The sequence below is a fragment of the Oryza glaberrima genome, chromosome 1, assembly GCF_000147395.1.
Source record: "Oryza glaberrima chromosome 1, OglaRS2, whole genome shotgun sequence".
NCBI lineage: Eukaryota > Viridiplantae > Streptophyta > Magnoliopsida > Poales > Poaceae > Oryza > Oryza glaberrima.
Genome location: NC_068326.1, coordinates 6,504,823 through 6,525,866, shown reverse-complemented (window position 1 = coordinate 6,525,866; position 21,044 = coordinate 6,504,823). Strand labels below are relative to the sequence as shown.

The following is a 21,044-nucleotide window of genomic DNA, read 5'->3' as shown; positions in this document are numbered from 1 at the left end:
AACAGTGTTTGATTATACAAACACAAATCTATGAATTATTACATGTCTCTCGACGAAATGCAGGAGGGCTTTAATTTATTAAAGCTAACTTACATGTTTGGCGTGTTTAGAGAAAAAAACACCCTACTTCACACTTCTGATCATTATCTAGCTATCTCCTCTAACTGTTTTTTATAATAAATAACACCGTTGACTTTTGACATAACACTTGACCATTCATTCTATTAAAAAATTATATAAATACCATTTGTTTTGTTGTGTTATGTTGTATCATTAAATAAACCAGTACCATACCCAGGTCCTGGGAGGTTGAACATGAGATTGTCACTGCTTGCAGCCTCTTTATATATAGAAGGCTACTACGGAAACATATCTTGTCCGAACGAGATACTTATGGCTTATTTAGAAAGTTTAAGATTCTTAGAAGCAGCTGGTTGATATATCATATTGATGTTATTGCTGACGTCTTTGCATATCATACCTGATATATTACTTTCCTTTTTTTTTTTTGAAAACCTATATTGGCCGCGATTTTTTTTTTGTCTGGGACCACTGGACCACCCTTTGAAATTAAGAAGCTGCATGTGCTTGGATGCAAAACAATCAAATAAATCGTGGTTCTTTTCTTTGAATGACATATGGGCCGTTTCATTTGAATGATTTTTCTTTTAGAATTTTAATTATTTGTCTACAGAATTTCTAAAATCGCAAGTTTTTTTTTTGGAAAAAAAACTTTCAAATGTAAGTATAGTATAGTTGTAATTAGACTATAGTTATGTTGTACTTATAGTGTAACTATATTTTAATTTCTATATAAGTTAGATATAAAGTTGCGCGTATTATTTTAATAGTTATATATAAGTTGTATTGCAGTTATAGTATACTATAGTTAGATTACTATAGTTAGATTTAAAAGTTTTCTCTTAAAAAACTTGTGGCGTTTTTTTAGTTAGTCCCTCTTTCTTAATTTTAAAGTAGTTGATATTCTTCTACTTTTTGCATGGACTATATTGTAGATTCATAGAAAATATTTATTTTTTTATCTCTTATATTCCTATTTAATTGGGCATGTATCCCAATTTATTTAATTTTTTATACGGATGAATATATATAGTTTATTTTGTTCCTTATTTTCTTTTAAAGAGACGCATAGGTATATATATTATTGCACACTCTTTTCTTTTTATCGAACGGACTATCACCATCCCAAAATATATGTATCTATTATATTATTATAAAACAGCCTTGAAATAAGGCACTACGTTCGCTGTAGGATTAGAAATTCCCACATTAATCAGAAAGAAAGAAAAGGAGAGTCAAACTAAAAATACATTTTAAAAATAACTAAAATTAGGATTTAAAAATAAGCACTATTGAATGAAGAGTCCTTATAAGAACACAATTCAAGATTAACTAATATTCGAAATAAAAAATAAAATAAAATCCGAAACTAGCAAAAAAGGAAAAGAAGAGTTCGAGTAGAAGTACAATTTACTTTCTTTTATCGAAGGTTCTAGCAATTGATAATTTGATATCCTTTCACAAATAATTGAAATGAGTAAACAGATGGAGGTCTTTCATAAAGAGATCAATTTATAGCCCCAATCCTATTTTACATGTAATTCGGAATTAAAATTTAGCAATGTTGAAAGGAGAGTCCATATAAAAACCCAATACGAGATTATTAAAATTCGGAATAAAAATAAAAAAAATAGAAATTAGAAAAAAAAGAAAAGAAGAGTTCAAGTGGGAATACAATTTAAAATCAACAAGCAATATTGAAATAAGAGTACATGTAATAAAATAAAATCAGAAATTAGACAAATTAAAAACAGAGTTCAAGTAGGAATACAATTTTGAAACAACTGAAATTAAAAATAAAAAATAAAAGAACACAATACAATATTAGTTAAAATTCGAAACAAAAATAAAATAAATTCCGAAATTAGAAAAAATGGAAAAGAAAAGTTCAAGTAGAAATACTCCCTCCATACTCGTAAAGAAAGTCGTTTTGGACAGTGACACGGTCTCCAAAACACAACTTTGACTTCTTATTTTCTATAAAAATATTTATTAAAAAGTGATATATTTATACTTTTATGAAAATACTTTTCAAGACAAATCTATTCATATAATTTTTACATTTCCAAACTCAACAACTTGAGAGTTATTCATGATTTATATTCCCAAGGTTTGACTTAAACATTGTCCTAAACGACTTCCTTTACGAGTATGGAGGGAGTACAATTTAAAAATAACTAAAATTGGAATTAAAATTAAGCAATATTGAAATAAGAATCCATATAAAAACCCAATACGAGATTATTAAAATTCGGAATACAAAATAAAAAAAATCAAAATTAGAAAAGAGAAAAGAAAAGAAGAGTTCAAGTAGGAATACAATTTAAAATTAACTAGAATTCGGAATTAAATGGAAACAATATTGAAATAAAAGTACATATAAGAACACAATACGAGATTAATTAAAATTCTCAATAAAAAATGAAATAAAATCTGAAATTAGACAAATTAAAAAGAAAGATCAAGTAGGAATACAATTATGAAACAACTGAAATTGAAAATAAAAAATAAACTCTAAAAACCATAAGATCCAATATTTAAATGTTCGAGCTTCTTAAAAAATAAAAAATAAACCCCAAATCATGTTTGATTTTAAAATCTCAATGACAATAAAGAAGGAAGGCAACGGGCGAGCTGTAGAGGAATATAGTGACAAAGTCGTTGACGTTTTAGCGGAACTTTTGGAATGTAAAAAAATGAACCTAAACGATAATTATGTTCAATTTGTAAAATACCAATAAAAATAAAGAGAAGAGGCAGTGGACGACTGTAGAGGAGTATAATAGCAACATTTGACGGGACTTCTAGAAATTATAAAAATGAAACCCAACAGGACAATAAACTCTAAAAAACTATAAAATCCAATTTCTAAAGGTTCCAATGAGAATGAATAGGAACAGTAGTAGATCGAGCAAGCAAATAAAGAATGATATGATAGAAATAAGGGGTAGTAACTGGTGCGACTTTTAAAAACTATAAAATTAGAAACACGAGGATGATAAGATTTGGTCTTTCAAAATCGTAAGACAACGAGATAACTATTTAATAAATTTTAAGTAAAATCATATTAAAAAATATATAATTTTATATGGGATGCTAGCCACGTAATTGCGCGGGCCACCCCCAGCACCCAGCTAGTTTTATAAGATACGCATTTTTTTCCTCGTGTTATGACATGCATAACGTATCATGCATGGCGGCTTTGTCAGCCTGGCATCTCAGCATCTAGATAAAATATTGAATCATGTCACCATTATAGTGGTGCACATGCGGCAGACATCTATCTATCTATTATATTATTAAAACAACCTTGAAAGGAGGCACCACGTTCGCTGTGAAAGCTAAAAATTCTCACATTAATCGGAGAAAAAGAAAAGGAGAGTCCAACTAGAAATACAATTCAAAAATAGCTGAAATTCAGAATTAAAAATAAGCAATATTGAAATATGTGTCCATATAAGAACCCAATACGAAATTAATCAAAATTCAAAATAAAAATAAAATAAAATCCGAAATTAGAAAATAAAAGGAGAGTCCAAGTAGGAATATAATTTAAAAATAACTGAAATTCGGAATTAAAAATAAGGAATATTGAGAGAAGAGTCCATATAAGAACCCAATACGATATTAGTTAATATTCGGATAAAAATAAAATCTGAAATTAGCAAAAAGAAAAGGAGAGTTCAAGTATGAATACAATTTAAAATTAACAGAGATTCAGAATTAAAAATAAGCAATATTGAAAGAAGTGTCCATATAAGAACCCAATACGAGATTAATCAAAATTTGAAATAAAAATAAAATAAAATCTGAAATTAGAAAATAAAAGGAGAGTCCAAGTAGGAATATAATTTAAAAATAACTGAAATTCGGAATTAAAAATAAGGAATATTGAGAGAAGAGTCCATATAAGAACCCAATACGAGATTAGTTAATATTCAGAATAAAAATAAAAATAAAATCCGAAATTAGCAAAAAGAAAATAAGAGTTCAAGTAGGAATATAATTTAAAATTAACTGAAATTCGCAATTAAAAATAAGCAATATTAAAAGAAGGATCCATATAAGAACCCAATACGAGATTAATTAAAATTCAAAATAAAGAAATAAAATAATATCCAAAATTAGAAAAATTAAAAGAGAGTTCAAGTAGGAATACAATTTTGAAACAACTAAAATTCAAAAATAAAAAATAAAAATATTAAAAGAACGCTATATGGTATTAAATAAAATTTTTAAAAAATAAATTCTAAAATTAGAAAAATAAACAAAATATTTCAATTAGGAATACAATTTATAAATAACTAAAATTGGTGATAAAAATAAAGACTATTGAAAAAAAAGACCATATAAAACATACGATGAGATAAATTAAGTAACAAGCCTATAAAAGAGTAGAGTGTAGAGTGGTGGCGGTTGATACGACATATAAAAACTATTAGTAAAACACCAAATAGAATCTTGATGATGATTAAAAGGAGGGACGATAGGCAGGCCGTGAAGCAAACATGTAAGACGGTTGCCGGGACTTCTAGAAAGTGAAAAAAAACCCCATTGATAATCATATTCGATTTTCAAAATCTCAATGATAATAAAAAAGAGAAGCAGCGGGCAGGATGTATAGGATTATAGTTCCAGAGCCACCGATGGTTGGCGGGACTTCTAGAAAATAAAAAATGAATTGAAACGATAGTTATGTTCGAATTTCAGAATCCCAATGACAATAAAGAGTAGGCGGCGGATGGGTCGTAGAGGAGTATAGTGGCATCATGTGATGTCACTTCTAAAAATTATAATTAAAAAATGAAACCCAACAAGACAATAAATTGTAAAAACTACAAGGTCCAATTTTTAAAGGTTCGGAACTTCTAAAAAGTAAAAAAAAACAATGATAATCATGTATGATTTTAAAATCTCAATGACAATAAAGAAGGGAGACAACGGGTGAGCCATAAAAGAATATAATGCCAAAGCCGTTGACGGTTCGGCAGGACTTATAGAAAGTAAAAAATGAACTTGAACAATAATTATGTTCGATTTGTAAAATTCTAATGACAATAAAGAGAAAAGACAGTGGATGGGCTGTAAAGGAGTATAATGGCAGCGTTTGACGGGACTTCCAGAAATTATAAAAACGAAACCCAACGAGATAATAAACTCAAAAAACTATAAGATCCAATTTTTAAAGGTTTCAAGAAGAATAAATAGGAATAGTGGTAGACCGAGCAAGTAAATAAAGAAGGATATGAAAAATATATGATTTTGTTTGGGTGCTAGCCGCGCAATTGTGCGGGCCACCCAACTAGTTTCTATTTTATACCACGGAAATTTACAGTACAATTATTTCCCATTAGCCCGATGAACTTATACGTGGTGTGGCGAGTGGGGCTCAGCTCTATATCTATATATATACACACCAGAGTAGCAGACCAGCACACCCACATATATACACACGCACACACGCAGAAGTGATCCATCAAAATATCACAGATCAGAATAAAAAGTTAACTAAGCTTGTTGTGAGTTACGCGCGCTTAATTAGCTTAGACACAACTAGAGGAGTAAGATCGAGTAAGAGATATATCGAGCTAGCTAGGCACAGAGCCATGGCGATGAGGTGGTGGCCGGTGCTGGTGGCGGCGGCGATGATGGCGACGGCGGCGGAGGGGTTCATCTCGGCGAAGACGTGGTCGGCCGTCCGGCGGGCGAACGACCGTGGCGGGCCGTTCGTGGGGCTCGTCGTGCCCAACGCCTACGAGATGGATCCCGTCCTCAACTCCCCAAGCTTCACCCCTACCCCTACCCTGCCCTCCTACCTCGACATCCAAGGTAATTAACGACGTAATTAATTAACCTAGCTAGCTTCTAATTAATTTGCATCCATTAGGGCACCCGCAATGGTTATCTATAAGCTATCTACAAGAGATTCATGTCAGCATGTTTTCTTACATGGAAAAGATTAAATAAAGAGAGAGAGCAAAGCTATCTACTAACCTAAAGATAGTATATAGAGAAAAACGAGGCAATGGATTAGAGAGCTATAGATACCCATATAGACATACTATTGAGGTGGTTTACTATTAATTTAGCTAGTCTATTGTTGAGATGTACATGTTTTATAGAGAGCACCTTACTTTATCATTGTGGGTGCCCTTACTGCATATGCTAATTTCATGCAGCTATAGCCTCTTCATCAGTTAATTAATTGGACAGTTAGTTAAGGACGATGCATGCATGCGTGAAGCTAATTACAGCGTGCATGCGATAATATAATAACCTGAAAGTGGCATCACACTATCAGCGGATAATTAATGATCAAGATATATGTGTGACTTAATTAAGCTCACGTACATATGGCGAGAAAGAGATGTGCTACCTGAATAGTGAATGTTTGATACTGTGATGAGAAATTGAAATGGACGAGCGAACGTTTACCCAAGAAGAAAACTGATTAACACGACCAAAACGTTAATTAACACACACACACTAATGATTCATTTTTCCTTGTAATTAATTAAGGACGAAGGTTTCGCTTCGGTGCCATTGGTGGCCAAAACGTTGTCATGGTCATGACAGGGCTTAGCATGGTACGTACTACTATACACACATGACTGCAATTATGCTACTACCTATCAAAAGTAGCTCAACTAAAACTGTTGTAATGTAATCCAGATGAATATTAGCAATGCTAGAAAGATCTAAGTTATAAAACGGAGAAAGTATTAATTATTAATCGATCGGTTTCCCTAATCGAATAATTAATTAATCTGCAAATTATGCATCATGCAGCTGAATGCTGGGCTGACGACCCAGCTGCTGCTGAGCCTGTTCAGGGTGAAGGGCATCGTGCACTGGGGCATCGCCGGCAACGCCGACGAGGGCCTCCAGATCGGCGACGTCACCATCCCGGAGCACTGGGCGCACCTCTCCCTCTGGAACTGGCAGCGCTACGGCGACGGCCCGGAGAACGAGCTGCCGCTCGAGGCCGCCGGCGACTACACCCGCGACCTCGGCTTCCTCAACTTCTCCGACTACACCGCCGCCGGCCCCTCCCCCAACGAGCTCAACAGCATCTGGTTCCAGCCCGAGGAGATCTTCCCCGTCTCCGGCACGCCGGAGCAGCGCCAACACGCCTTCTGGGTCCCCGTCAGCTCCCGCTACTTCTCCCTCGCCGAGAAGCTAGAGGTACACACATATACTGAGCTCAACGAGATCACCGGCCTGGCTGGCGTGACCAGCGTTATTTGATCGCGTGTGGCAAGACAAAACCGTCACGCTCTCACTGTGTGTGGTGTGCATTAATGTTGTTTTGTCACGCCCATGGTTCAAAATTGCGTAACGAAATTTTGGTACACACATACATATACTGAGCTCAACGAGCTCATCGGTCTGGCTAGCGTGACCAGCGTTAGACAAAACTGTCATGCATTAATGTTGTTTTGTTATGTTCAGGGTTCAAAATTCCGTAATGAAATTTCAGTTCCGTCAGTTTTTGATATGATATTATTTCAACGGAATTTTTTTTCATTTTTTAAATTTGGAAATATTTTCTTCAAATTTGATTAAATATGTTCGAAAACTAAAGATTGAACCCTGGTCACGCCAGACAGGCTGGTGTGGTCAGAAGGTTCAAAATCTAAAAATAAGTTTATTTTGAAAAATTTTATTTTTAAAATTAAAAATTAAAAAAGTTCAAAAAAAAAATCGGTTGGTTGTCTGACACACGCGCGGTGGTGGTGGTGCAGGGGATGGAGCTGCCGGCGTGCGTGAACGCGACGACGTGCCTGCCGCGGGCGCCGAGGGTGACGAGGGTGAGGAGGGGGTGCAGCGCCAACGTGTTCCTCGACAACGCCGCCTACCGTCAGTTCCTGCGGGCCAAGTTCGGGTGCACGCCGGTGGAGATGGAGAGCGCCGCCGTGGCGCTCGTGGCGCACCAGCACGCCGTCCCGTTCCTCACCATCCGCTCCCTCTCCGACCTCGCTGGCGGCGGCTCCTCGCTCGGCAACGAGGCCGGCGAGTTCCTCGCCATCGCCGCCCAGAACGCCGTCGACGTCATGCTCAACTTCGTCCCGCTCCTCGCCGACGGCGGCGCCGCGCACGACGCCGTGGCGGCGGACATGTGATCGAGCCACTGCTGCATGCAACTTCGACGACATGATCAACCGATTTGCAAATTAAACCCAACTTGTAACCGTACCGTTGTTAAGTGCTCTAGTTGCAGAGAAATAATTGACCGTGCCCACGTTTACGTGGCCTCGTCACCGTGATTAATTTGCTCATTTGTACTTTGAAATTTTCAGCTTGGAATGCAGTACTACGTCTTTCACATTATTGAATTATGTTTCCAGAGAAATATTTTGGCTGTCACCCACCCTGGTTGGTTTCAAGAACCCATGCATGCATCCTCACATCAAACAAACGATTTAATTTGCCAAATAAAAAATCGCATTTGCTAAAAAGATTTTGTATAACTATGTATAACTTTCACATAATTTTGAAATGTTAGATTTGTTCCGAGATTCGTCCAAGCAAGGAAGGAAAAAAAATCATAGCATAGACATACAAATGAGGGGATTCAATCCCACGGCCTCCCTTGAAGCGTCTCTAAAAGCTATATGTACAAATTATATTGTTTGTAGTTATGTAATTACACTAAATTATAATAAATTTATATTTAAGAAAAAAATATTGATAGATATATAGATAGTCCACAAACAAATAACACCTAATTAAAAAAAATTACCGATGTACAAGTGTGACAATTACTCTATCCGCTTTTAAATGTATGGTGCTATATATATGATTTTTGAACATGATATTTGATATTTGTGTTATTTAAAAAATATTAGTGTAAATATATAAAATATAAGTTATGATTAAAAACGTTTAATATGATAAAATAAGGCAACAAAGTAAATGACATTTACGTATTTTTTTAATAAGATGGATGATCTTTTAAAAAAAATAGCGAAGTTAGTATAATTAAATTAAGCTGGATTACAAAGATCTTTGAACTAAGATTGCATAACAAGATGATAATTAATTAACTGGTTTCCGCATCAATTATATCCCAACCAACTCTCGCTAGCGCTGATTTTGTGATGTGATGTCTCTCTTGTCTCCATTTGGCATGTTCTCATCCGGCCATCCCTAATGTTTCGGGTGACAATTACAGCGTTAATTTGAAACCTACCCCCCATGGAAATATCACACATAGTCATATCGACTCTAATAATAGTAGACAACTTAAAACTTCATTTCTTAATTTCGAAAACCATGTGATTAACATAACATAATCCTCTGGATTAATAAATCTTCCAACTTGTAAGATAGCTATAGAGTCATATATTGACTTCCATGAAACAGCCACGGCGAGACCCTCCGAAACGTTCCTTTCCGACGCGGCGGCGACCGTCTCCCTCCACGCGTCAGGCGGCCGCGCTGCCGGCCGCTGCCGCCCCGGTCTCCTCTCCCGCCATAATTTAAACCCCAAGGAGACGAAATCCCGGTCCTACCCCTGCTCGAGTAGGCATGACTACTCGGAGCTCGAGGGGGCAGTTCAGTCTTTGCGCGTCACCTCGCCTCCACGACCCTCGAGACAAAACCTTCCCGTGGGTTTGTGTGTGAAGTGCTCGTCAGACATGGCGGGGCCGACGCCGACGTACTCGTCGGTGGTGGCGCACACAGCGGCGTTCCTCGCGGAGCTCATCGCCGACCCGCTCCTCCGGCGACACCTGCTCTCCGCCGCCGCGGCGGCGGGCGGCGTGGGGCGGAAGCAGCGGCAGCACCCGGCGGCGACGCTGCAGGCGCTGTCGCTCGTGTCGGACGCGCTCGACACCGCCGCGTCCGCGCCGCCGTCGCTGTCCTCCCTCCGCGCCGCCGAGCGGCTGCTGCTGTCGCTCCCCGTCTCGACCCCGCTGTCGTGCCTCCTCCTCGCGCTCGCGTCCGCCTCGCGCCGCCGCGGCGGGGCGGCGGCGGCGGCGGCGGCGGCGGCCGCGGTGCTGGACCTCTTCGCGCTCGACCCGGCGCTCGCGCGGCACGAGCTCGCGCCGGCGGCCTTCGAGGCGCTCTTCGCGCCGCGCCTCCTCCCCGTCATGCGCCACTTCGCCGCGCGCCGCGCGTCCACCGCCGCCGCCGCGGCGGAGGCGGCGTCCCAGCGCGGCGAGGACGGGTCCGTGGAGACCGCCGCGATGTCGGCGATGAGGGTTCTGTCCCTGATGAGCGGCGCCCAGGCGCAGGAGATGAGGGACCTGGAGCGCGAGTACGAGAAGGTGCTCGACGCGAACTGCATAGCGTACGCGCTCTACCTAAAGAAGATCCTTGAAGCCGGCGACGCGGCGAAGGAGACGTACTCCCCGCCGCCACCGCCTCCAGAGCTCGTATTCGGCGTCGGAGACGACGACCAGGACGGCGACGTCGACGACGAGACCACGGCGGAGACCGACGAGGCCGTCAGCTCGCAGAACGACGTACGGTACAACGTAATGCTACGAACACAAACCTATCCCATCAGCGTGGTCGGCTCGACGGTGTCGACACCATGGTGACGTCATGTTCCGGTGATCTTTTGCAGCCGATCTGGGCGGACGCCGACGAGGCGGCCGACCTGTACCCGCGGCAGGGCAGCGGCAAGGGGCGGAGGGAGCTGATGCGGCCGCCGAGCCTGTACCCGCAGCGCGTGCCGCCGCACCTCATAGTGCAGCAGCAGCAGTCGTCGCCGTCGCCGACCGGCAGAGGAAGCCCGGTGGCGAGGCTGCGCGCCGGGCACTCGCCGGCGACGCCTTCTTCCGACGTCAGCATGGAGGACTCCCCCTCCTCCTCCTCTGAGCTCCTCGCCGGCAGAGAGGTCAGTGCTCTGAATTAGTCTTGGTGCAACTCGTTTAATATGTAATCTAGGACGCTAAGAAAGCTAAGATTAGCATCATATCTCACTCCATTTGTTAATTAGAGAAGATGCAGGCGATGTTTTCATAAACAAATAGAGTTGTTTTAAAATACAAAGTTGAACAGATCATAGCTGAGGTTTCAATGTTGCTGTCTCGTCTCCTAGGAAAAGCACACGGCCTCGCCGCTGTCACGGCCTGCAGGCAGAGCGCGTCCACGCGGCGAGGAAGACGACGACGACGACGTCGCCGCCATGCTCTCTCCGGAGCACGCGAGGTAAGCTAGCTGGCGTCCTCGCGCTCGCCTCCAAAGCAACACCGTTCCTGATGTGACGATGGCGACGCCGCGGCGGCGGCGGATTATTCTTAATGCAGTTCTGTGATGGGCGGCGACGGCGGCGGCGACGTGGCGCGGCGGCCGGTGGTGGCGACGCCCAAGGACTTCGTGTGCCCGATCACGAGCCAGGTGTTCGACGACCCCGTCACGCTCGAGACCGGGCAGACGTACGAGCGCCGCGCCATCCAGGAGTGGCTCGACCGCGGCAACGCCACCTGCCCCATCACGCGCCACCGCCTCCACGGCGCCCACCTCCCCAGCACCAACTACGTCCTCAAGCGCCTCATCGCCGCCTGGCGCGACCAGAACCCCGCCGCCTCCTCCTCCGCGCCCACGCCGCCGCCGCCGGCGACGACGACGATGGATAGCCCCGCCGCCGCGGCCCCGTTCAAGATCAGCTCGCCGTCGCCGGACGCCACCGTGAGCCAGGCCAGCGCGCCGTCGCCGACCAGCGTCATCGCGCAGGCGTCCCTCGACAGCGCCGTCGGCGAGCTCCGCGCCGCGGTGTCCTGCCTCTGCACGTCGGAGGAGCTCGCCGACTCGGAGAGGTCGGTGCTCCGGATCGAGCGGCTATGGCGCGAGGCCGCCGGTGCCGAGCACGTCGTCCTCGCCGCGCTCGCTAAGCCCGCCGTCGTCAACGGCTTCGTGGAGATCCTCTTCAACTCCGTGAGCGCGCAGGTGCTCCAGGTGGCCGTCTTCCTCCTCGCCGAGCTCGCCTCCCGCGACGACGCCGTCGTGCAGACGCTGACGAGGGTGGACTCCGACGTGGACTGCCTCGTCGCGCTCTTCAAGAAGGGCCTCGTCGAGGCCGTCTCGCTCATCCACCTCCTCTCCCCCTCGCCGGAGCAGCTTGTCGAGATGGACATGGCCGACGCGCTGGTCGCCACCATCCGGCGAGGCGGCGGCGACGACGACGGCGGCGCGGTGGTCAAGATGTGCGTCAAGCCGAAGGCCGCGTCGGTGATCCTCCTGAGCCAGATCCTCGTCGAAGGCGGCCGGGACAGCTCGTCGCCGGCGGTGGCCAAGTCCGCCCTGGTCTCCGAGAGGTTCATCAGGAGCGTGGCGGCGAGCTTGGAAGCCGAGCAGGTGGAGGAGAGGGTCGCCGCCGTGAGGATCCTACTGCGGTGCGTCGCTGAGGACGGCCATTGCCGGAGCAGCATCGTCGAGAACTCGGCCCTCGCCGCCGTCCTCGACGCGTTCCACGTCGTCGGCGACGCCGACAAGTTCGACATCGTGCGGCTCCTCTCCGAACTGCTCAAGCTCAAACGGTAACCCCAAAGCTCCTCCATTTTACGGTCCTTAAAAAAAAAATCTCGAGTACCCTACTACTTAGAGGCAGGGTTTACAAAACCGTACGATCATCACACAATTATCATGTGTGATAACATTCTCAGTTTTTAAATCACGGTAAACCTCGCGGTAACCGTACAGTTACCTCGATAACCGCCTTTTCTGTGGAGTGGTGGTAACCACATTCAAAACGGTTTGATGAACACCACCTAGAGGTAGTAAACTTTACATTCAAAAATATATGGTATCTTCATATATCCTCTTAAGAATGACAAAATTATCCACATCTAAAACAAAATCTCAACTTATTTTTCAGGCGATCAGCTGCTGATCGTCTTCTTCGGACGATCAAGGAGGCGAGCTCCTTCAGCATGATGCACACGCTTCTCGTGTACCTGCAATCCACGACACCGGAGCAGAGCCCTGTCGTTGCAGGGCTACTTCTTCAGCTAGATCTCCTAGTAAAAACAACTTTTTCTCGCAACATTTCTTCAGATTTGTCAAAAAAAATCTCATGTTTGATGGCGAGATCAATGCGCAAATGGTTTGTCAGGTGGAGCCGAGGAAGATCAGCATGTACAGGGAGGAAGCAGTGGACAGCCTCATCCAGTGCCTCAAGAACTCGGATTACCCGAGGAGCCAGCTGCTCGCCGCCGAGACCATCATGAATCTCTCCGGCAAGTTCTCCTCGTCGGGCCGGCCACTCTCACGCTCATCGCTGCTTAAGCTTGCCAGGGTGAAAGAGAGGCACCGGCCGTCGCACGATCTCAGCATTTCTCGCGGCGCCGGCGAGGACGAAATGGTAGTATTGGGAAACTATTTTGGTCACTAAAGGGGAATGTCTCCTCAGTTCGCTTAAAAACCATCTTATGGTTATGAAAAATTCTTTAAAAAATTTGAAAACACTCATGCAACATGTCTATAAAATTTTAGGTCCAAACTCAACTCACACGTCGAGATATAAAAAAAAAATACAAATTCAGTGTGAATAATAGTATATTGTTTACATGTGAATTTGTCTCTTTTTTTTCACGATGAGCAGGTCGAATTTGAACTTAATTTTTGGTGAACTGATAGATATCACCGTACTTTACATTGCCAATTTTCAGAAGTTTTCTCTATAAAAAAACCTGCTGGATTTCATACATCGAGTTCACTTGCGATGTTTTTTTTTTTTTTTTAGGAGGAAGAGAAGGCGGCGGCGGAGTGGGAGAGGAAGGCGGCGTACGCGCTGGTCAGCCATGAGTTCGGGCTGGTGTTCGAGGCGCTGTCGGGGTGCCTCGCGGCGGCCAAGAACGGCGAGCTGTTCACGGCGAGCCTCGTGTCGGCGGCGTGGCTGGTCCGCATGCTCCCCCTCCTCCCCGACACCGGCGTGCTCGGCGCCGCCAGGGTGTGCCTGCTCCGGCAGCTCGTGCTCGTCCTCCGGTCAGGCAAGCACGGCAGCGACAGGGCCCTCGCCATGGTGGCCCTCAGGAGCTTCATGAACGATCGCGGTTGGTCACACCGTCCATTACCAATCTTGCCACAAGAATTTCAGAAGAGAGAGAGAGAGAGAGAGAGAGAGAGAGAGAGAGAGAGAGAACTCTGAATTTTTTGTTATTTTTTGGTTCAGAAAGAAAGAATCTCTGAACATTTTTATCCTAACATTGTGAAATTTCAGAGGGGATGCACGAGATCACGACGTACATCAAGGACGTGCTCAGGACGCTCAGGGAGCTGAAGAAATCGTCCGGCCTCGCGTTCGAGATGCTCAAGCTGCTGTCAGATGGACAAGAATCCAGCATTGTAATTGCATTTTTCTCAGCTGTTCTTGCAGCGAATCTGAAATTCCGGTTTTTACTGAACATTTCTGTTCTTTTTGTTCCAGGATATGTGGAATCACAAGGAGCTCAATCACGCAGACTGCAGCTCGAATGGTGAGGTCACATCGATCGCCTACTTCAAGAGCTACATCTTCTCCGGCCACTCTGATGGAACACTAAAGGTTTAATTCTCTCTTTCAAAATTCCGAAATTTTTTTCCTGAGATCATAACATTGTAGTTTCAGTTTTAGAAATCTGTGGAATTTAAATGTTCAGGTCTGGGAGGGAAGTGAGAATATCCTTCGCCTAGTCCATGAATCCCAAGAACACACGAAAGCAATCACCAGCTTAGCAGTGCTACACTCAGAGGAGAAACTGTTCAGTGGATCACTGGATAGAACTATCAGAGTATGTCTGAATTTTCTTGGCAAAATCATGAAACAAAAAACATCGCATAAAATTTCAGAAATTTAACATGTTCATCTCTGCTGAACAACTGATCACCAGGTGTGGCAGCTCCGAGACGCCCTCCGGTGCGTCGAGGTCCACGACGCCAAGGACCCGGTTCAGAGCCTCGCCGTCGCCGCCGCCATGGCCTGCTTCGCGCCGCAGGGCTCCGGCGTCAAGGTGATCGATCGCCGATCACATCATCCGGCGAGGCGCTTCCATGGATGGCCACCTAACTTGGTCTGTGTTTTGCAGGTGCTAAGCTGGAACAATGGTGGCGGCGCCAAGGTCCTGAACGCGAGCAAGGTGGTGAGATCCATGGCGCTGGTGCACGGGAAGCTCTTCTGCGGCTGCAACGACGGCGGCGTGCAGGAGATCGACCTGGCGAGCGGGACGATCGGCGTGATCCAGCAAGGGAGCAAGAGGATCATCGGCAAGGCCAGCCCGATCTACTCTCTGCATCTTCACGGCGACCTCCTCTACACCGGCAGCACCTCGCTCGACGGCGCATCAGTCAAGGTACCAATAAAAAAGCAAAAATGAAAAACTCGGAAAGCTTGATAAAGTTTTGACAGTTTGAAACATGCCAAAGTTCGAACTCAAATCATATAACTCTCAACTGAAAATGTGTACTTCATACAAAACAGTCGACTCTATCATACAACTTTCAACTCTGGAAACATTTATGTGAAGAGTAATTTTACCATCCTAGAGGTACTATGTTTTCTTCTGTAAAATTTGATACATCTAGATACTAATTATTTCAAGGTACCAAAATTTTTAGTGTAAAATTTAGGTACCTCAAAGTACTTTTTCAAGAACTGTAAAATTCCTCTTATCTGAAAGTATGTGCTGAGAACACAACTGCGCTAAATATAGCAATTTCGACTTGAAACTCTCCGAAAAAAAATGTCATTCCTATAGAAGACCAAAACTATGAAGTATGTCGAAGCTCCGTTTGAAACACAGCAAAGTTTGACGAAATTTCAATCAGAACTGAACTGTACCCTGTGAAATTCATGCACACAGTCGATGTATTAGTGTGGTTTCTGGTCTAGGCATGTGGTGATGATGAAATAGGATGTGAATTTTGTTCTCTTTTTTCTGGGTGCAGATATGGAGCAGCTCGAACTACAGCCTGGTCGGGACGATACCGTCGTCGGTGGAGGTGAGGTCGCTGGTGGTGAGCTCGGACCTGGTGTACCTCGGCTCCAGGAATGGCGTCGTGGAGATCTGGTCGAGGGAGAAGCTGACCAGGATCGGCGCTCTCCAGGCCGGCGGCGGCGGCGGTGGCGGCCGGGTCCAGTGCATGGCCGTCGACGCCGACGGCGATGTCATCGTCGTCGGGACATCGGACGGCAGAATTCAGGTTTGGAAAAGAAAATGCATTTTTTTTTCTTCTTCTGTTTCTTGGTTAAGGAATTGTAGAGAGCAGAGCTGGTTGAGAATGATGAGATTTGTTTGTGGCACTCACATTGGGCTTGTCTTGGTTTTGCAGGCTTGGGGATTGACTTGATCGGATTGTTGATATTATTGTGGAGAAAAGGATTGTTGAGATTATTTTGGACAAAAAAGGATTGTTCAGATTAATGGACATTGGAGGGAGATTAAGGAATAATTAAGTTGGGGGTATTCCTTGTGGTGAATAAAGTGAGAAGATAGAGATGATATGCTTGTAATTTGATTTAATTTTGTTGGCACGCTTTTGCATGACCTGCAATGTGTACATATTGATCATGTCCATACTGAATTACTCATTTCTTCCCTAGCAAAAACAGAAAAAAGAAGTGGCTGGCTTTGTATTCATATACTCCTACTTGATATTAATAGAAGAAAAGAGCTTTTATACCATCTTGAGAATTTACAACAGTTTACTTACTGTTACTGGCACTTTCGAATGGACGCCATCATCACTATCTTGAGAATTTACAACAGTTTTCTTTAGGTGTTGAGATGATGAAATCAGAAAAGAAGAGAAAACGATTTTTAGAGGAAATTTTCGTTTCAGAGTTTGCTCCTGCTCTCGCCATTCTTCTCCGGCCTCGCCCGCGTAGAGGTCATCCACTGCCTCCCTATCGCCACCAGCTCGCCGGACGCCTTCCTCCGCACCTCCACCACGGCGGCCGTCAGCTTCCCCTTCCGGTGCGCCACCCTCCCATCCATCTCCACCTCCTCCTGCGCGCGCAATCATCATTCGCCGGAGAAGAGCGGGTTAATGGCGGCTGGCCGATTCACAGGAGAAGAGAGCAAGATGAAGATGATGATCCATGGAGAAACCGTACGCCGTGCGCGGCGGGGGAGAAGAAGGACATGGCCTGGCTGATGGTGAACCTGTGCACGCCGTCCGCCGTGTACACCACCGCCGCGCACAGGTTGTCCACCGCCGCCGCCATCGCCCCGGCGTGCCACCTCCCGTCCGCGTCCTGCGCCGCCGCCGCCACCGCCGCAGCAGCAGAAACCAAGAACAAGCAGGTGAGACCGAATCGGAGTGCGAACGAACACGGCGTGGCGACCGACATGGCCGCCGGGAAAGGAAGGAGGACGCACGTACGGCGACGGCGGCGGGGACGCGGAAGGAGCAGACGAGGCGGCCGGGCTCGGCGAGGGAGACGCGGAACCCGGGCATCACCACCGTGTTGAACGCGTCGCCGCAGCCTTCCTCTCTGCTCCTCGCCAGCGAGTCCCGGGGGTTCTCCAGCCACCTCCTCGCCACGGCGGCCAGCCGCAGCGCCGCCGCCGCCGCCGCCGGCGACTCGCCGTCCATGTCGCCGCCCTTGCTAATGCTAGCTTGACTGCCTCACTGGCTCACTCTCCGAGCAAAGCTCTTCTTCATCTCCTCCATGATGAGAAGCTTCGTGTATTTTGCACGATGGCTTCCCTTTCAGATAGGATAGGATTTTGCTAATATCGATTGCAATTTTAAATTTATTTATGATCACGTTGCCGTCGTCCTTTCACGACGACGAGGAGTCCAGGAGTAATTTAGATGTTTTTAAAGTTAGTGGTTGAGGCTTTTAGAGCATAGAACCTGTCCAGCTGTCCCCTTTCACAATCACAGAAAGAATCTTATTTTTTTTGGACAATTCACATTGGCAACATGGATCTCTCTAGTTCTCTATACCCTTTCAATTAAGTTAAAATTCAGTATGTTTCAGAATACAAAAAATGAGAGAGATTTTTCTTGCAACACACAAAAGTTACAATCACCTCGATGGTTGCTAACGTGAGCAATAGATGAACTGAAGAACTCCATTGGGAGCTAGGTAGGCATACCTGGTTCAGAGTCACAGCTTGCTGCTAGCTTGATCCTTCTTTGGCCTGGTGGTCGACATCCACTGCCGGCCGATCGCCACCAGCTCGCCGGAATCCTTCTTCCGGATCTCCACCGTCACCGCCGTCATCTTCCCTTTCTGCTCCACCACCCTGCCGTCCAGCTCAACTTCCTCCTGCAGTACAGAGTTCAGGGAGGTTTTGCATCAGGCTGTGTTTAGTTCACGCTAAAATAGAAAGTTTGATTGAAGTTGGAACGATGTGACGGAAAAGTTAGAAGTTTGTGTGTGTAGGAAAGTTTTAATGTGATGGAAAAATTGGAAGTTTGAAGAAAAAGTTAGGAACTAAACCAGGCCTCAGTCACAATTCAGTCTCTTTTTCAAGGTTTGTTCAACCTTTCAGAAGCTAATGGAATGATGTTGCTCTGTTGAAGTTTCCGAAAATGAGAATAGCAGCGAGCATGATTCGAAAAGTACTTTCTTCAGTGGAATTAATTTGACGAGTACAAATTGGATCGTAACAGAGAAGCGTCTGGACACAGGAGATGCCTGGTTTGGGCTCTAGCTAGAATATGTTCTTAAAGCACAATGTGCTGCAACCGAAAATGTTCCGGACTAAACTTTTTGGAAAAATCTGGTTTCATTGACACTGAAAGATAACAACTTATCTTTACACGACTTGAATTCAGGTCTATAAACTTAGAATACATAATCAGAATATAGTTTTATCTATAAATTGAACTGCTGATCTTTCGGTGCCACTGAATCAAATTTTGCTGTTTTGACTACTACAGTATCACCGTATCATGGTTGCTTCTGAGAATTCTGATTCTGGTGCATCTTAGCTAAAAAAGGCTTAGAGGGGCTTGTACTAGAAACAACCAAGCAACCCAAGTTGAATTGACAGAAATGAATGATAACCTTGCAATCTTCAATTCTTGATCATGAAAGAGCTTGCCTAACTAGTCCAAGAAGTAATTGTTCATAAAAGTCTCCAGAGAAGCACAACTATGCTTTACATTGCAGTATTGCACATTGTATGTAAATAAAATAGTTTTTTTGTGTGTGCATTAAATAAAGATAGTTATAAAACGAAATTCTTGGCGCTAAAAAAAAATCAGCTTTCCTGTTAATGTAGGTTCCTTAACACAAAGGCAAACTATAAATCTTATTATTCAGAATATAATCATACTTGTTCCAGCATGACCAAGCCGATAATCTAATTTACTTGTTACTTTTTGTAGTGCTTGAAAAAAGAAACCATTTGATTTCATCATTCACGAAGCGATACGAAAAAAAAAAAGAAAAATGATACGAAGAGTCAACCATTGATCGATTGATTGTGATCGTGCTAACCTAAACTATTCGCTGTTCTGTTCTGTTCTATTATTTTTTTTTTCTCCTCTATTGGCGTCTTGGGACAAGAAATTGCTAGGAAAAAAATGGCAATGGGGGGAGTAGGTTGGTTTACGGACATGGAGCTTGGCCGGCGAGAAGTAGGAGATGTCGTAGTGGACGGAGACCTTGATGATGCCCTCCACCGACATGATCGCCGCTGCGCACACGTCGTCCGCCGCCGCCGCGATCGCCCCCGGGTGCCAGTTCCCCTCCGCGTCCTGCCGCCGCCGCGCCGATGTCAAAATCAAAACCAAATCAAATCAAATCAAGAAAACGCCGCGAGAGCGGAGGGACGCGCGTCGCCGGCGCGCGGCGGAAGCAGAGGGCGGCGCCGTGGGGTGGAGATGGGATGCGGCGCGTACCGTGAGCTCGGCGGTCACGCGGAGCGAGCAGACGGCGCGGCCGGCCTCGGCGAGGGAGACGCGCGCGCCGGCGAGGGGCAGCGCGTTGAAGGCGCGGCGGTCGGAGCCGTCGAAGGCGACGCCGGCTTCCTCCAGCCACCTCCGGGCACCGGCGGCCATCCACGCCGGGGCCGGCGGCGCCGCCGCAGCGCTGCCGCCCATGCGGGCGCGCGACTGGTTTTCGCCGGCGTGCGGCGGGCGGCGGGTGGACGGGTTTGACTAGCTCAGGAAGATGACCCCGTCCGTCTGGCACATATATGTGTGAAAGACATTTTCTTTTCATTCTTCTATTGAAACCTCACATGCAAACTGCAAAGACTCTTGTGTAAAAAACACATTTTTTTTTTTTTGAGAACTTCCCTAAAAGTTTTTAGATATAACTACTGTTATATAATGAAAATAGTGTAATTACAATACAACTCAAAAATATTATACGTGATTAGATTATAACTCAATAGTGGGGCACGTGAAAAGCACATTACGTGTCACGGATTCGAGTCCAGCCCTCCCGCACAACGCTTACGACGCATTTGGTTGGGGGAAATAGTTACATTGGAATGTGAGTTTAAGGGGTGGGGACTGTTAAGTCTATTGTTTCGTTGATAAATCGTTAGAGTTTTATAAGAGATTGGGAAGCAGAATTTAAGAGCGAACTCCCACATTTTCAATATCTAGGTAGGCGCAGGTAATTGGGAGGGAATCCCCTTCTAAGTATGAGGAGATAAATCTGAGTCGTACATCATCACTTAAAATTCAATTCCCATCCATACTCCATATAATTCTCCTGTCTACTATCAAACAAAGGAATGTGTGTAAAAATGAAACTCCCACACACGAATCTTCAAGTAAACCCAACTATCAAAAAAGAGAAGTTTCTCCTCGACTGATTTTCTATAGCAAGTAGCATAGCAAATCTATTTATCTATATAATTACAACCAATAAGAGGCAACCACTTATCGAAAGTTGATGATACATGAGGCCACATAATCCATAAATATGGGTCACGTTAGATCGATATCCTTTATCTGATTTGAGCCATCTCGATCTTTTGATGAGCTATACACCCATATTACATTTGGCATGAGAACTTTCTAATCGTATGATTAGGCCACTAATCGTTTGATGGGCTTGAAAA

General features: G+C 44.7%; 4 protein-coding genes across 4 annotated transcripts; 2 read left to right on the top strand and 2 right to left on the bottom strand.

Moving 5' to 3' along the window:
- Positions 1–5,687: 5,687 nt before the first annotated feature.
- LOC127756293 (bark storage protein A-like) lies at positions 5,688–8,204 on the top strand. The gene is made up of 4 exons (XM_052281673.1): positions 5,688–5,910; positions 6,601–6,668; positions 6,871–7,266; positions 7,827–8,204. The coding sequence occupies exons 1-4, from the start codon at positions 5,688–5,690 to the stop codon at positions 8,202–8,204; spliced, it is 1,065 nt and encodes a 354-aa protein (XP_052137633.1).
- A 1,494-nt stretch (positions 8,205–9,698) lies between these two features.
- LOC127760038 (putative E3 ubiquitin-protein ligase LIN) lies at positions 9,699–16,356 on the top strand. Its single transcript, XM_052284248.1, has 14 exons — positions 9,699–10,562; positions 10,655–10,927; positions 11,132–11,241; positions 11,340–12,569; positions 12,908–13,052; positions 13,145–13,393; positions 13,775–14,084; positions 14,252–14,376; positions 14,459–14,575; positions 14,670–14,801; positions 14,901–15,020; positions 15,096–15,359; positions 15,955–16,209; positions 16,339–16,356. The coding sequence occupies exons 1-14, from the start codon at positions 9,723–9,725 to the stop codon at positions 16,354–16,356; spliced, it is 4,188 nt and encodes a 1,395-aa protein (XP_052140208.1). The 5' UTR covers positions 9,699–9,722.
- Positions 14,830–17,799, bottom strand: LOC127760039 (uncharacterized). Its single transcript, XM_052284249.1, has 4 exons — positions 17,392–17,799; positions 17,123–17,263; positions 15,222–17,015; positions 14,830–15,131 (listed from the first exon to the last, which is right to left on the bottom strand). Exons 1-3 carry the CDS (start codon positions 17,602–17,604, stop codon positions 16,845–16,847), a joined length of 525 nt encoding a protein of 174 aa, XP_052140209.1. The 5' UTR covers positions 17,605–17,799; the 3' UTR covers positions 14,830–15,131; positions 15,222–16,844.
- Positions 17,800–17,923: 124 nt separating this feature from the next.
- LOC127760040 (uncharacterized) lies at positions 17,924–20,150 on the bottom strand. The gene is made up of 3 exons (XM_052284250.1): positions 19,870–20,150; positions 19,585–19,725; positions 17,924–18,286 (listed from the first exon to the last, which is right to left on the bottom strand). Exons 1-3 carry the CDS (start codon positions 20,068–20,070, stop codon positions 18,125–18,127), a joined length of 504 nt encoding a protein of 167 aa, XP_052140210.1. The 5' UTR covers positions 20,071–20,150; the 3' UTR covers positions 17,924–18,124.
- Positions 20,151–21,044: the final 894 nt, after the last annotated feature.

Excerpts from the sequence above, each read along its gene's own strand:
- LOC127760040 (XM_052284250.1), bottom strand. The coding sequence starts at position 20,070 with ATGGGCGGCAGCGCTGCGGCGGCGCCGCCGGCCCCGGCGTGGATGGCC. Across the intron at positions 19,726-19,869 it reads GCGTGACCGCCGAGCTCACG|GACGCGGAGGGGAACTGGCA; the intron begins GTACGCGCCGCA and ends CGGCGGCGGCAG. Across the intron at positions 18,287-19,584 it reads TCTCGCCGGCCAAGCTCCAT|GAGGAAGTTGAGCTGGACGG; the intron begins GTCCGTAAACCA and ends TCTGTACTGCAG.
- LOC127756293 (XM_052281673.1), top strand. The coding sequence starts at position 5,688 with ATGGCGATGAGGTGGTGGCCGGTGCTGGTGGCGGCGGCGATGATGGCG. Across the intron at positions 6,669-6,870 it reads TCATGACAGGGCTTAGCATG|CTGAATGCTGGGCTGACGAC; the intron begins GTACGTACTACT and ends TGCATCATGCAG. Across the intron at positions 7,267-7,826 it reads CCCTCGCCGAGAAGCTAGAG|GGGATGGAGCTGCCGGCGTG; the intron begins GTACACACATAT and ends GTGGTGGTGCAG.
- LOC127760039 (XM_052284249.1), bottom strand. The coding sequence starts at position 17,604 with ATGGACGGCGAGTCGCCGGCGGCGGCGGCGGCGGCGCTGCGGCTGGCC. Across the intron at positions 17,264-17,391 it reads GCGTCCCCGCCGCCGTCGCC|GACGCGGACGGGAGGTGGCA; the intron begins GTACGTGCGTCC and ends GCGGCGGCGCAG. Across the intron at positions 17,016-17,122 it reads TCTCCCCCGCCGCGCACGGC|GAGGAGGTGGAGATGGATGG; the intron begins GTACGGTTTCTC and ends TTGCGCGCGCAG.
- LOC127760038 (XM_052284248.1), top strand. The coding sequence starts at position 9,723 with ATGGCGGGGCCGACGCCGACGTACTCGTCGGTGGTGGCGCACACAGCG. Across the intron at positions 11,242-11,339 it reads CTCTCTCCGGAGCACGCGAG|TTCTGTGATGGGCGGCGACG; the intron begins GTAAGCTAGCTG and ends TTCTTAATGCAG. Across the intron at positions 14,802-14,900 it reads CACTGGATAGAACTATCAGA|GTGTGGCAGCTCCGAGACGC; the intron begins GTATGTCTGAAT and ends ACTGATCACCAG.